The 15110-nt window shown below is 44.5% G+C and overlaps 2 protein-coding genes and 1 long non-coding RNA gene across 11 annotated transcripts in view; 2 read left to right on the top strand and 1 right to left on the bottom strand.

Annotated features, from left to right (window-relative positions):
- Positions 1-4208, top strand: part of MAPKAPK5 (MAPK activated protein kinase 5) — a 53085-nt gene extending 48877 nt beyond the window's left edge. For 4 of the 9 annotated variants that reach the window (XR_004059580.1, XR_004059579.1, XR_004059582.1 and 1 more), the window contains 3 exons: positions 371-579; positions 687-967; positions 3585-3688. Coding sequence is in view for 5 of the 9 variants with exons in the window: in XM_030938949.1 (XP_030794809.1) it covers positions 371-475; positions 3585-3640; positions 4137-4193 (218 nt within the window). In the remaining 4 variants the exon portion in view is untranslated. Of the gene's footprint in view, positions 1-370; positions 580-686; positions 968-3584; positions 4039-4136 lie in introns of those variants that run through there. The other 5 variants (XM_030938949.1, XM_010378896.2, XM_010378888.2 and 2 more) reach the window with 5 other exon arrangements.
- LOC115899962 lies at positions 2084-11837 on the bottom strand. Its single transcript, XR_004059583.1, has 3 exons — positions 11727-11837; positions 5414-5630; positions 2084-2500 (listed from the first exon to the last, which is right to left on the bottom strand). It is a non-coding gene; the product is annotated as an uncharacterized LOC115899962 (long non-coding RNA).
- LOC104674527 (disintegrin and metalloproteinase domain-containing protein 1a-like) lies at positions 5487-13513 on the top strand. The gene is made up of 2 exons (XM_010378874.2): positions 5487-5601; positions 9225-13513. Exon 2 carries the CDS (start codon positions 9899-9901, stop codon positions 12659-12661), a length of 2763 nt encoding a protein of 920 aa, XP_010377176.2. The 5' UTR covers positions 5487-5601; positions 9225-9898; the 3' UTR covers positions 12662-13513.
- The last annotated feature ends 1597 nt before the right edge of the window (positions 13514-15110 follow it).

Raw genomic sequence — 15110 nt, 5'->3', positions numbered from 1 at the left:
TCAGATAGCTTTCTAAAGTAAGAAATGAGTTTAGGAGAGAGAAAGTAGGCCACTCTCCCACTTTTGGTCTTTGGTTGACCAGGTGTCTTGTTCAGCAATAGAGTCTGCCACAGCCTATTTCCCATCCCCCGGTGCTGAGACTCTGGGGCCATCAGTGGATTTGTATGAAGATGTCAGAGTAAAAAAGAGTCCAAATACCAGATGCGGTCTACATAATGTAGGGACTAGCAGTAAAGCCCGTGTCTGGTGAAGTTTTGCACATTCAGTCATCATTTTTCAACCAGTTGGACATCATGTTCTTCCATCTCTCACACTAAAACCCCATGATGCTGCAGGAAAAATGCAAATTCCTCTTCATCCTTACCAATAGGAGAGAATGAAGATGAGAAGCTGAATGAAGTAATGCAGGAGGCTTGGAAGTATAACCGAGAATGCAAACTCCTAAGAGATACTCTGCAGAGCTTCAGTTGGAATGGTAGGAGCCTTCATCACTCCCTTCCCCAGGAATACAGACAAGTGATTATGTTTAGAACACATAGGATCTCTTTGGCGCCTGAGCTGCGGCTGTTTTGAAATGAAGTGAGTGGAGTGGCTGGAGAGTGAGTGGAGCATTGTGGAATGGGGGTTAGCTCTATATTAACTGCCCCAGCATACCTGGATATCTGGCCCTTTCATTTATTTTCCAGAGTTCAAGTGAATTATGTGTTGCAGATTCAACACTGGAAAGCCCCCATCACACACCACTTGGGTAAAAAAAAAAAAACCCAGATTTCAGAACTCTCAGATACCAGGACTATTCACCAGGTCATTAAGAAGCAACAGATGCTGAAGGGGAGAGAGAGGACAAAGTGCCAGCAAGTCCACCCTGCTGACCCCGCTGATCTGCTTAGAGAAGAGCTGTTTCACGAAAGAGGAGAAAGTTTGCCAAATCTATTGCTGGTTAAGTTTTTTTCCCAAAGCAAATAAGGTAGAGATGTATTTCTTGAACTGCCCTTTTTTTTTTTTTAATTGAGGCGGAGTTTCATTCTATCCCCCAGGCTGCAGTGCAGTGGCGCAATCTTGGCTCATTGCAACCTCTGCCTCCCGGGTTGAAGTGATTCTCTTGCCTTAGCCTCCCGAATAGCTGGGACTACAGGCGAGTGCCACCGTGCCCAGCTAATTTTTGTATTTTTAGTAGAGATGGAGTTTCACCATGTTGGCCAGGCTAGTCTTGAGCTCCTGGCCTCAAGTGATCCACCTGCCTCAGCCTCCCAAAGTGCTGGGATTACAGGCGTGAGCCTCTGTGCCTGGCTTGAACTGATTTTAATATTGTCTTTCCAGTTGAGCAAACTGTACTAGACTTATGCTCCAGGATGCTCAGGGAAGGGAGCAAACTTAAGATTTCAATGCCTCACTTGTTTCCTTTTTTTTTTTTTTTTTTGAGACGGAGTCTCCCTCTGTCACCAGGCTGGAGTGCAGTGGTACGATCTTGGCTTACTGCAACCTCCCCCTCCTGCACTCATGTGATTCTGCCTCAGCCACCCAAGGAGCTGGGACTACAGGCATGCACCTGTATTTTTTTTTTTTTTTTTTTAGGGGAGACGGGGTTTCACCATGTTGGCCAGGCTGGTCTCGAACTCCTGACCTCAAGTGATCCACCCACCTTGGCCTCCCAAAGTACTGGGATTACGGGTGTGAACGACGGCACCCAGCCTGCCTGACTTGTTTCTTAGACATGCCATAGGAAATCTAAAGTGCTAGCCTGGCCATTCCCATTCTTGGAGGAGATTCACTTTCCTGGGATTTTTTTAAAGAAAAATTTGAGGGCCAGGCACGGTGGGTCATGCATCTAATCCCAACACTTTGGGAGGCCGAGGTGGGCGGACCATGAGGTCAGGAGATTGAGACCATCTTGGCTAACACGGTGAAACCCCACCTCTACTAAAAATACAAAAAAAAAAAAATTAGCCGGGCGTGGTGGCATGCGCCTGTAGTCCCAGCTACTTGGGAGCCTGAGGCAGGAGAATCGCTTGAACCTGGGAGGTAGAGGTTGCAGGGAGCTGAAATCACACCACTGCACTCCAGCCTGGGCAACAGAGCGAGACTCCGTCTCAAAAAAAAGAAAAATTTGAAACGTCATTTTAGAAAAGTGATCACATATGAAATATGAACTTCAGTGAATTTTCACAAAGTAAACACTTCTCTGTAACCAGCACCTAGATCATGTAGTAGAACATACGTCCTCTTCCAGTCCCTCCCTCCCCTCCATTCAAGGGTAATCACAGTCCTGACTTCTAGCACTGTAGCCTTCTTTTGCCTGGTTTTGTATTCTTTGTGAATGGAGTCAGACAAGTCTGCGTTCTTTTATGTCTGGCTTCTTTTAGTTAGTTATATTTTAGTCATTATATTTGTGGCATCCATCCATGTTGTGTGTAGCAGCAGATCATTCATTTTCACTGTATGAATGTGTGCCATATTTGTCCATTGTACTGTTGAACGGACTTTAGGATTATTTCCAGATCTGGGGAATTAAGAAAAGGGCTGTGGTGAATACTCTTGTGAATGTCTTTTGATGAGCTCATTTATCTTACGTGTATGGGATTAGAATTGCTGGTTCATGGAGGTCTTCATCTGTCTGGCTTTAGTGGTACTGCTACCAGTTTTTCAAAGTGGTTGTATGAATTTATGAACTCCCACTAGCAGTGTTTGGGGATTCTGGTTACTTCACATCCACACCAGCTCTTGCTATTGTCTTTTAAAAAAATCTTCGTGGCCGGGCGCGGTGGCTCAAGCCTGTAATCCCAGCACTTTGGGAGGCCGAGACGGGTGGATCACGAGGTCAGGAGATCGAGACCATCCTGGCTAACACGGTGAAACCCCGTCTCTACTAAAAAAAATACAAAAAACTAGCCGGGCGAGGTGGCGGGCGCCTGTAGTCCCAGCTACTCCGGAGGCTGAGGCGGGAGAATGGCCTAAACCCGGGAGGCGGAGCTTGCAGTGAGCTGAGATCCGGCCACTGCACTCCAGCCTGGGCGACAGAGCGAGACTCCGTCTCAAAAAAAAAAAAAAAAAAAAAAAAAAAAAAAAAAAAAAAAAAAAAAAAATCTTCGTTATCCTGTTAGTTTGTAGGTGGTATTGCAATGTGGTTTTAGTTTGAATTACCCTTAAATGTACCCTTAAAACGTACTGATGTACGTTTTAAATGTTTATGGGCCAGTTAGATTTCCTGTTTTGTGAAGTACCTATTAAGTCTTTTGCCCATTTTTTTTTCACTGAATTGTGTCTTTCTTATAGATATATAGGAATTCTTTATATTTTCAGATATGACTCATTTGTCAGCTGTAGGTATTAAAAAGATCTTCTCTCTCTTTGTGGTTTGCTTGTGTGTTGTGAGCTTTGGATTTTTACTGCCAGGTTAGTGGAACGGTACAATTGCTACCTGAAAAATGGGGGATCTGAACTGCTTTTGATCAATGGTGGGGGTGGTTCCTCCACTGGTGAGGGTGAATTTGATACTGGTAAGGTGGACCTTATTGGGTCTCTGTCAAGAGTCTGCCACCTCTCAAAGAATTTGAGGGCTGATCTTGTTCTTTTTTGGTTTTCAGGTCGTGGATTCACAGATAAAGTAGATCGACTAAAACTGGCAGAAATTGTGAAGCAGGTGATAGAAGAGCAAACCACGTCCCATGAATCCCAATAATGACAGCTTCAAACTTTGTGTTTTTTTAATAATTTGAAAAATTATTCTTAAATGTATAAAGTAATTTTATGTAAATTAATAAATCATAATTTCATTTCCACATTGATTAAAGTTGCTGTATAGATTTAGGGTGCAGGACTTAATAATAGTATAGTTATTGTTTGTTTTTAAGGAAAGCTTACGTCTAGAGATACACTATTACTTTAGGACTGTGTAGTTGTATATTTGTAAGATGACAGATGATGCTGTCAAGCAATATTATTTTATTTGTAATAAAATATACAAAAATCACTTGCCAGCAGTAGATAAAGGACCGACTATACTGACCTTTCTGATTAGTAAACAGTTGAATTAAGGACTCTGGATTCTGGTTTCAATTGCCCTGTGTATTTATTTTCCACACCATTGCTAGATGAGCTCTACTGCCAAGACATTTTTTGTGGCTCAGTCATTGCAGACTGCCTGCTGGAACTCACAGGAGGCACACTTGAGCTTGGGGAGCGAACTCCCATGATGGAAGAAGAGGGAGCTGAGCCCTCATTTCTCCTGCACCTAATTCCCTAGAGAAAAGCAGGATCATTTCCTTTTTGTCATATTTTTTAAAAGGGTACTGGTGTATTTCTTAAATCTAACAGGGTTTTCTTTTGGGTTTATTCTTTTTTTTTTTTTTTTGAGACAGAGTCTCGCTGTTGTCGTGGAGGCTGGAGTGCAGTGGCACTGTGTCCGCTCACTGCAACCTGTCTCCCAGGTTCCAGCGATTTTCTCTCAGCCTCCTGAGTAGGTGGGATTACAGGTGCCCACCACCATGCCTGGCTAATTTTTGTATTTTTAGTAGAGACAGGGTTTCATCACGTTGGTCAGGCTGGTCTTGAACTCCTGACCTCAAGTGATCTGTCTGCCTTGGCCTCCCAAAGTGCTGGGATTACAGGCATGAGCCACTGTGCCCAGCCTTGGGTTTATTCTTTCTTTCTTTCTTTCTTTTGGGATGGAGTCTTGCTCTTGTCACCCAGGGTGGAGTGCAATGGCACAATCTCGGCTCACTGCAACCTCTGTCTCCCAGGTTCAAGTGATTCTCTTGCCTCAGCCTCCCAAGTAGCTGGGATTACAGGCGCCCGCCACCATGCCCGGCTAATTTTTGTATTTTTAGTAGAGAAGGTTTCGCCATGTTGGCCAGGCTGGTCTCGAACTCCTGACCATCCGCCTCAGCCTCTCAAAGTGCTGGGGTTACAGGCGTGAGCCACCAAGCCTGGCCTATTCTTATGTTTAACCGGAGCTTCCCTTTCCCCTTCCAGGAGGTCCTGCTTTGTCCTTTCCCCTTCCCTGCAGCCTTCACCAGCTCCATCACTCCTTATTTCCGTTCCCTGTTCCTCTGGTCCTGTTTTTGGAATAATTTGAGAAATGTACATATAATTGAAGTGGGACTATTGGATTATCATGTAAGATGATCCAGTTTGGGGTTTTTTTTTCATAAGGCTGCCTTGTTTCTCTGTAATATGTCTGCCTGGGTTTTGTGTTGGCATTCTCTGGGCTTTGTTTATCTTGTTTATTACCCTTCATTTTCAGGAAGCACGATTTTGGCCCAGAGAGCAGCTGTTTGAAGGAAAAATAAGGCTAGGTCCTTTTTCAGTTTTCTGTTGTGCGTATGGGTTTCCCTAACAAATCAGTTTTCGTGTGTGTGTGTGTGTGTGTGTGTGTGTGAGAGAGAGAGAGAAGCAGTTTTTGGTGGATACTTACTTTGGTACATAGAAAAGCTGGCAGGTAGGCTCCACCTCCCAGACCAGAGGGAGAGGATAGTCATCTGTTATTCAGTTTTTTCTCATCGCATTCTCTTTGATCAGAATTGATCTCACCAGCAACTTATTTTCTAACTCCTCCACTGTGCTGAGTAATTCCTCCACCCTGAGTCTTCAGGATGACATTCGGTTAGTATGCCCTGTATGTGTGTGACTGCCTGTGGGAATAGATGATAAAAACACAAAGTGTCTTAAGAATTACCTTACTACATAGGTTCCTTTTTTTTTTTTTTTTTTTTTTTTGAGATGGAGTCTCACTCTGTCGCCCAGGCTGGAGTGCAGTGGCGCAATGTCACCTCACTGCAAGCTCCGCCTTCTGGGTTCACGCCATTCTCCTGCCTCAGTCTCCCGAGTAGCTGGGGCTACAGGTGCCTGCCACTACACCCAGCTAATTTCTCTTTGTATTTTTAGTGGATACGGATTTTCACTGTGTTAGCCAGGATGGTCTTGATTTCCTGACCTCGTGATCTACCCGCCTCGGCCTCCCAAAGTGCTGGGATTACAGGCATGAGCCACTGCTCCCGGCCTACATTGGTTCCTTTTTATCTTGGAGAATTTGTAATTAAAAGATATTTTTTGAGGTAAAGTTCACTAATCTTAGGTGACTGGTAACTGTTATAAATGGATTTCCTTTAAGGAGAATTGAATATGTCTCCCCACCTCCCCACCCCCCACCACCAAGACAGAGTCTTGCTCTGTCACCCAGGCTGGAGTGCAGTGGCTTGATCTTGGCTCACTGCAACCTCCACCTCCCGGGTTCAAGCGATTCTGCTGCCTCAGCCTTCCGAGTAGCTGGGACTACAGGCAGGCACCACCACACCCAGCTAATTTTTGAGTTTTTAGTAGAGACGGGGGTTTCACCATAATAGGCCAGGCTGGTCTCGAACTCCTGACCTTGTGATCTGCCTCCCGCCCCCAACCCCACGCCGGCCTCCCAACCTCGTGATCCGCCCACCTCAGCCTCCCAAAGTGCTGGGTTTATAGGCATGAGCCACCGCGCCCGACCTGAATACTTTTCATGATGGCAAAATCTAACAGGCAACAGAAAAAAACCCAACGTTTTTTAATTTACTGACCAGAAAACTTGGCTGAGAGTTGAATTAAGTGCCTGTTGTGTTTTTCAAGGAAATGCAAATCTTACAGATCGCTTCTTACAGTTAGGAAAACTGCACTTGTTTGTGTAATATTAGAACAACTGTAGTTTTCCTGTCTTAGGGCAGAGGTTCAGTATTCCATGGGGAGAAAAAAACAGTAGTAATTACCTTTGTTACTCTTCTTTTTCTTTAGAGGAATCTTCTAGCATATCCAGTATATCCGTAACTTCTTAAAATTGTGACTTGGGTGTCTTCTAAAAAGGCTCAGGATGATTTTTTTTTTCCTTCAGTGTATGCTGAGTTTTAGGTGCGATGGAAAGGGTATCCAAAGTGATCCTTCCTTTGATTCTGAGCATCTGTTGCCCATGTTTCAGTTACTTCAAGCTGAATTCATGTGACCCTTAATATAAGTGCTGTGTCCAGACACATCCAAATGAGCACCAAGCTGGAAGTTTGTGAACACTCTGGAGGATGTCCCAGCTGTTGTAACACAACAGCATGCCTTGAAAAAAAACAGTAGCTCCCAAGGGACTCAGCATGGCTTGGTCTTTGAAGTGGAGTTTTGTTTGTGTATTCCTAGTCCAGCAGTAAATTCTGTTTTAACGTAACCGTCAGGTTTGCTACTCGAAATTTGCACGTAACTGGAAGTGAAACGGTATCTTTCTCATATTTTTTGGCCTAACACCTACACCTGTGGAAACAACACTGTAAAAACAATTCTTATAAAGCAGCAGGTTATGCTCTCCTGTTTGCCTATATGATTTATTAACCTTCTGCTTATTAAAGCCATTACTGGTCAATCAAATACTTTTAGACTTTACCACAGTTATAAAAGTCGGCTTGATGTAGTAAAAAACACTTGTATCTCTCTAATGTATGAACACAGGAGAATGCCAGTCTGAATTTATTGTCTGAAACATAGATAAGGCTCAGCGCGGTGGCTCATGCATGTAATCCCAGCACTTTGGGAAGCCGAGGCGGGCGGATCACCTTAGGTCAGGAGTTCAAGACCAGCCTGGGCAACATGGCGAAACGCCGTCTCTACTAAAAATACAAAAATTAGCCAGGTGTGGTGGCACATGCCTGTAATCCCAGCTGCTTGAGAGGTGGAGGCAGAATTGCTTGAACCCGGGAGGCAGAGGTTGCAGTGAGTGGAGATCGCCCCACTGCACTCCAGCCTGGGTGACAGAGCGAGACTCCGTCTCACAAATAAATAAATTAAAATTAAAAAAGATGTGATCCTGCTATGTTGCCCAGGTTAGACTCAAGTTCCTGGGCTCAAGCAATCCTCTTGCCTCAGCCTTCTAAGTAGCTGGGACTACAGGAGCAAACCACTGTGCCTGGCAGGAATTACTCTTTAAAAAGAGTTTATGTTGCTTGTATTCATTTGAGAAAAAACGAGTTGAAGAAATGGTAATTGTTGGTCAAAGAAGCTAAAAGATTTAAATCAGGTCTTGTGTGTGGGTATGTGTGTGTGCATGTATTTATTGAAGAAAATATGTTTCAATTTGAGAATCAGAAAATTGGATACTTCATTTTGTTTATTTAAAGTAGAATGTTCTTCCATTCTTGAATCTTCTTTTATCCCACCAAATGGCTTAACCTAATTTGCCCTGCCTATTTTGGTTAAGACACAGGGAAACACCCTAAAATCTGTGATAATTTTCAAAATATAATTTTAAGAAGCTTTGTGCTTACATAAATCACAAGAAGTACAGCTGGAAATCATTTCACTTTTCTTGCTGTAAATTTTTTTAGTGGGTTTGTGACAGTATAAATTTTCTTGCTAGATGCTAATGATACATTGTATTATCTGTATTAGGAATTAAGGAATAATGAATAAATTGATCTGTTCTCATGCTGTTACCTAAGATATTATGGTACCATTACATTCCTTTCTGTAGTCATATCTCATATTTGAAAGGTCTCATGTTGTAAATATTTGACTTGCTGTAAAATTATGCAAGATAAAAAATGTAGAGCTTTATTTTTCTTCATCTAGAATGCACAGAATAACTGCCTAAGGAATGGGTGCATAGGGCTTCTTTTCCTTTTAAATTTGTACTGCTAAATACACCAAGGAAGCTGACATGAAAACCAAATTCAAGGACTTCCACAGACATTTCAGGTCGATTTTAGTTTCAAACCGAAGAAATCTTTTAAAAGTTCTTCTGTAGCCCAGTTTTCTTTTCTTGATGAAATGTTAACTAGACATCTGGTTAGTCAGCTTTTATTTTGACCCCACAGTATTTTTTGAGACAGGGTCTCACTCTGTTGCCCAAGTTGGAGTACAATGGCGTGATCTCGGCTTACTGCAGGCTACGCCTCCCGGGTTCAAGCAATTCTCCTGCCTCAGCTTCCTAAGTAGCTGAGATTACAGGCGTGCTCCACCATGCCCTGCTACTTTTTGCATTTTTAGTAGAGACGGGGTTTCACCATGCTGGCCAGGCTGGTCTTGAACTCCCGACCTCAGGTGATCCAGCTGCCTCAGCCTCCCAAAATGCTGGGATTACAGGGGTGAGCCACTGTGCTCGGACCCCACAGTTTGTTTTTATATTAGGGCAGTTGGAGGAACTGAACTTTGATCCTGATCCTTTATATACCCCCATGGTGAAACTGAGCCCATTTTACTTAACATGTAATATATCTGTGCTTTAGGAAAACTTGATAGAGAAGATTATATGCAGATATAAAATATCTAAACTCATTTGTTACGAACCAGCGATAATGAGGGAAAACTTGGACATACACATACGGATTTTCTTGAATTAAAGAAAAAAAAACCCAGACACTGACAAAGGAGAGTTGAACTGAGAAACGGTACCCTGAAAACTGCAGAAATGAGGGAAAGAAGCAGTGGGCCACAAAGAACTTTGTCCTTTTCAGAGCTCCCCAGAGAAGCCCTGTCCCCTTCCCCCCACCTCCTGCCAGAATGTTGGGTTTCAAAGAATGAGCAGATTAACGGCTATCAAGTTGTGTGGCCTGAGCTGAGGATAAAGAATAATTTGCCTGAGTTACAGTACTGGCTGGATCATTACAGGCCTTCTGCTTGGAATATCTCTCCATGAAGGTAAAAGGAATATAACTAAGGAAGATTACAGTTGTTGCCGTTGGAAGGAAGACATACTAAAGAAACTGCCGAAGGCCAGGGGAGAAGCAGGAAGAGAAACACAGCTTGAAGTTATCTATAAGACTCAGAATTGGGCAAGAACTGCCAGTAAGGGAGCCAGTGCAGATCTGAGACTAACACCTGAGCCTCCAAAGGTTTGTGTGCGAGAGGGAGCTCTGCTGATGGACATAGGCCCAGAATCATTAACTGATTTATTTGGGCCATGTCAGTGGTGGCATTATTAAAAGACTCTGCCAACATCCTGCTTTATCTGTGGAAAAGCCAAGTGGCCTTGGAAGAGGTTAAGATAAAGTTCCAAACTTGGGCTCCACAGAAGTGGAACTTGAGACTGGGGCTAGTACCCGGACCTTCATGTATCAGGTTAGAGATTTTGATGCTTTTGGTGATTTTTGTGCCAAGCATGTACTGTCACCTGGGATCAACCTATTACTCTTTCTATGAAATAATTATTCCAAAGAGGCTGACAGTCCAGGGAGGAGATAGCCCAGTGGAAGGACTGTCCTACTTGCTATTTATGCAAGGCCAGAAGCAGCTGGTTCATCTGAAGGTGAAGAGAAGCCATTTTGTGAATAACTTTCCAATCTACAGTTACCACAATGGCATACTGGGGCAAGAATCGCCTTTCATCTCACATGACTGCCACTATGAAGGCTACATAGAAGGAGTGTCAGGTTCTTTTGTTTCTGTCAACACCTGTGCAGGTCTCAGGGGCATCCTGATTAAGGAGGAAAAATCTTACAGCATTGAGCCCGTGGACTCTTCAAGACGGTTTGAACATGTGTTATACACCATGGCACATGAAGCGCGAGTCTCCTGTGGTGTCACTTCCAGAGACAGCCATGTGGTGTCCACTAGCTGGCAACAAAGGAGCAGGAAGCCTCATGATCTACAGGCGCTGTCCTACTTGTGGTCACACACCAAGTACGTGGAGATGTTTGTCGTGGTCAACAACCAGCGGTTCCAGATGTGGGGCAGTAACATCAATGAGACGGTCCAGAGAGTAGTGGATGTCATTGCTCTGGCCGACAGCTTCACTAGGGGAATAAACACAGAGGTGGTGCTGGCCGGAATGGAGATTTGGACCGAGGGGGACCTAATAGATGTCGCAGTGGACTTGCAAATCACACTCAGGAATTTCAATCGCTGGAGACGAGAGACGCTCTTCCATCGTGCGAAGCACGATGTTGCCCACATGATCGTCGGGCATCATCCTGGACAGAATATGGGCCAGGCCTTTCTCAGTGGTGCCTGCTCAAGCGGTTTTGCGGCAGCTGTTGAATCCTTCCATCATGAAGATGTGCTGTTGTTTGCAGCCCTGATGGTCCATGAGCTCGGGCACAACCTGGGTATTCAGCACGACCACTCGGCCTGCTTTTGCAAAGAGAAGCACTTTTGCCTCATGCATGAAAATATCACAAAAGAAAGTGGCTTCAGCAACTGCAGCTCTGACTACTTCCACCAGTTCCTTCGAGAACACAAAGGGGCCTGCCTATTTAACAAGCCATGGCCCAGGGGCCGCAAGCGTAGGGATTCTGCCTGTGGAAATGGCGTGGTGGAGGACACGGAGCAGTGTGACTGTGGTTCTGCCTGTCACCTCGACCCATGCTGTGATCCCACATGTACTCTGAAGGAGCATGCTGAGTGTAGCCATGGCCTCTGCTGTCTGGACTGCACTTTCAGAAGGAAGGGGTTTTTATGCCGTCCAACTCAGGATGAGTGTGACCTCCCAGAATATTGTGACGGTAGCTCTGCAGAATGCCCTGCAGACAGCTACAAGCAAGATGGCACGTTGTGTGATAGAATTCACTATTGCTCTGGGGGTCAGTGTAAGAACCCTGATAACCAATGTGTAAATATATATGGGTACCCTGCAAGATCTGCCCCAGAATACTGTTACATTTCAATGAATACCAGAGGAGACCGGTTTGGGAACTGTGGCCGTCCCGCTGAGGATCAGCAAACATATGTTACATGTTCAGATGATAATGTATTTTGTGGGAAACTCGTATGTACAGGTGTTCAATCCTTACCACGAGTCAAAGCTCAACATACGGTGATCCAGGTCCCTCATGACAATGACTGGTGCTGGAGCATGGATGCCGATAACATTACTGATATCCCTGATGATGGAGATGTGCACGTCGGCACTTCTTGTGCCCCAAACAAAGTCTGCACGGATTACTCCTGCGTTCATCACTCCATACTCCTGTATGACTGCAGACCAAAGGAATCGTGTCATGGGAAAGGAGTTTGCAACAATTTAAGGCACTGCCATTGTGAGCCTGGTTTTGCTCCTCCTGACTGCAAAAATCCAGGAAATGGAGGCAGTGTGGACAGTGGCCCCCCGGGAATGCAAATTACCAACAACAGTGAAAGTGGTAGTGAAAGTATTGCTCGTGTTCAACATCAGAGACAAGACGTAGACTATAAACTGGTAGTGTTGCTAGTCCCTTTGTTTCTTGTACTATTATTGTGCACTCTACTTACAATATCCTACCTCTGCTCTGAAGTTCAGACAGCAGTGGCTGAAGTAGAGGAGTCATCAACGGAGACAACACTGGAATCAGAGTTGACTTCAGCAGATCTGGTCCCAATAGCAGAAGAAATCCTACCACCAGATGAGGAGGCTCCACCACCAGGAGAGGAAGCTCCACAACCAGGAGAGGAAACTGTACCACCAGGAGAGGAAACTGTACCACTAGGAGAGGAAACTGTACCACCAGGAGAGGAAACTGTGCCACCAGGAGAGGAAACTGTACCACCAGGAGAGGAAACTGTGCCACCAGGAGAGGCCCCACCAGCAGCAGAGGCCCCACCAGCAGAAGCTGCCCCACCAGCAGAAGCTGCCCCGCCACCAGAGGCTGCCCCACCACCAGAGGCTGCCCCAGCACCTGAAGCTGCGCCAGCACCAGAGGCTGCTGCCCCACCACAGGCGCCGCCACCAGAGGCCCCACCAGCACAGTAGGCCCCTCCACCAGAGGCCCAGAAAGAGCCAACACCAAAAGAGGAAGCAGGTAAAAGACAGGGAAGGCTAAAAGAGAAGAGCGAAGGATGAAGCCAAATATCTCAAACATGTCAGGCATTGAGTGGAAATAAGAAGCTCATAGAACCAAATGTGAAGTGAGAATTGGTGTCTACAGAGGCTGTGACTGGACTATGTAATCTGTAGAAACATACTAATATACGAAGAGGGATTTCCCGACTTACAGTATTCATTGTAAACTCATTATATTTTCATACATAAAATCATATATAAAATATTCTTTATTTCTGTTTTTTCATGTTTCATGAAATAATTTTAGCTCTTCTCATGGGTCACTGCTATCAATGTCTTGTTTCAGTTGGGCCAGTTTCTGAGTCACCCAAATTGCTTTTCAGGACATATAAACTTTGATTCACATGATCTGACATAATGTTTTATCAATTATCCATGCCTGCATTGCTGTGACTGGGTTATTCATCCCAGTAATAGTGACCCAATATGTTACGAATGTTATTATAATGATTGAATGTTCTAATAAGCCCTGTCTGCTTCTATTCAATAAATATAGGTGATTTTAAATAAATGAAAAGTTTTTTTCCACATGAATCATCACTCCAGACTCCAAGCAGCCTAATGCTTGGGATCCTTTATTTTGGGGCTCTATGAAAGGAGCTAAACCTGATCCAGGGACATCTCACACACTCCGTCTGCGTGTATGGAGGGAGGGAAGGCAACCTAGGCAGTATGTAAAGTAGATTGTAAAATGTAAAGTGCTGAGTTCACATTTGAAGTATTTATTTCTTCATTTTTTTTTTTGTCTTAATGATTCTACTGAAGTTCCTTTTTCCTTTATTGACAATTTATAGGAACATCTCTAATTACAAGTAACAGAACTTTTTTTTTTCCCTTTGAGACAGACTCCCACTCTGTTGCCCAGTCTGCAGTGCAGTGGTGCGATCTTGGCTCACTGCAAGCTCCACCTCCCGGTTCACACCATTCTCCTGCCTCAGCCTCCCAAGTAGCTGGGACTACAGGTGCTGCCACCACGCCCGGCTAATTTCTTTTTGTATTTTTAGTAGAGGTGGGGTTTCACTGTGTTAGCCAGGATGGTCTTGATCTCCTGACCTTGTGATCCGCCCACCTCAGCCTCCCAAAGCGCTGGGATTACAGGCATGAGCCACTGCGCCTGGCCAGTAACAGAACTTTCAGTGTGGTAGTCATTTCTCTGTGAAGTAAGGATATAGTAACTATAACAGTAACATTCTCCATTCTGTGCCAGGCCCTGTGCTAAACACCTTACATTCACTGTCTTCATTTAATCCTCCAAACTGCCCTGTGAAACCTCCAACTTTTACATGAGGAAACAGAGACTGAAGAGTTTGCTATAGAGGTAGCCAGTAAGTGGTGGGACCTGCATCCCTCCCCAGGAATGAGTGAATCTATTGCCTCATGAGCCTTTTCCTTCGGTTAAAAAAAAAAAAAAAAAAAAGGCCGGGCACAGTGGCTCACACCTCTAATCCCAGCACTTTTTAGGAGGCCAAGGCGGGCAGATCACCTGAGGTCAAGAGTTCAAGACCAGCCTCGCCAACATGGTGAAACCCCATCTCTACTAAAAATACAAAAATTAGGCATGGTGGCAGGTGCCTGTAATCCCAGATGAGGCAAGAGAATCGCTTGAACCCAGGAGGCCAGTGTTGCAGTGAGCAGAGATTGCGCCATCACACTCCAGCCTAGGGTACAAGAGCAAGACTTTGTCTAAAAAAAAAAAAAGTGAGGGAAGACATGTCCTTAACTTCCCAGAATATGGCTTTATCTTCAGTGACTCTAATGAAACCAAAGCCGTACAAATAAATGTCGATCCTATCATGAACCTATGGCATTGTGTAGTCATTACGGATTAAAGTGTCTTTTCCCCTACTACATCCTGACAGATGGCTGGCAATAAGGTTGGCATCTTATTTAGCTCTGAGGGCCCGGCTCATGGTAGGTGCTCAATAAGTGTTGGCCAAGTCAATGACTTAACCAGAGCCAACCTCAGAATATGGGGGATTGCTAGTCTCTAGGCATGGCACTTGCAAAATCTTTCTCAGGTACGATAGAGCTACAGACTGAGCAAATGTTCTGTCTCAGGGAAGGTCCTGAGCATCAGTCCCCAAGCATACACTTGCAGAGCCTCTCTTCTAACTGCCTACTCTATGCGCGATAACAGAGCAAACCAAAGGATAACACCTGCTGTCTGCTTTCAAGAAGCTTATGTTAGTTACTCTAAGTGGAATAAAAACTTCAAAGCAAAATCCGAAACAAAGTCTTCAGTTGTGGATACATGATACAAGAAAAACAGGTAGGAAAACCAGGTCACAAGTTCTCAGGTCTGATTCTGATAATCAAATCCAGGATGAATTTTATGCCAAAAGATCAAAATTCACAGTGA

Source organism: Rhinopithecus roxellana, chromosome 10 (genome assembly GCF_007565055.1).
Source record: "Rhinopithecus roxellana isolate Shanxi Qingling chromosome 10, ASM756505v1, whole genome shotgun sequence".
In the NCBI taxonomy this organism is placed as follows: Eukaryota; Metazoa; Chordata; class Mammalia; order Primates; family Cercopithecidae; genus Rhinopithecus; species Rhinopithecus roxellana.
The sequence above is the reverse complement of the archived record's forward strand: the minus strand, read 5'-3'. Positions and strand labels throughout refer to the sequence as shown.

Excerpts from the sequence above, each read along its gene's own strand:
- LOC104674527 (XM_010378874.2), top strand. The coding sequence starts at position 9,899 with ATGTCAGTGGTGGCATTATTAAAAGACTCTGCCAACATCCTGCTTTAT.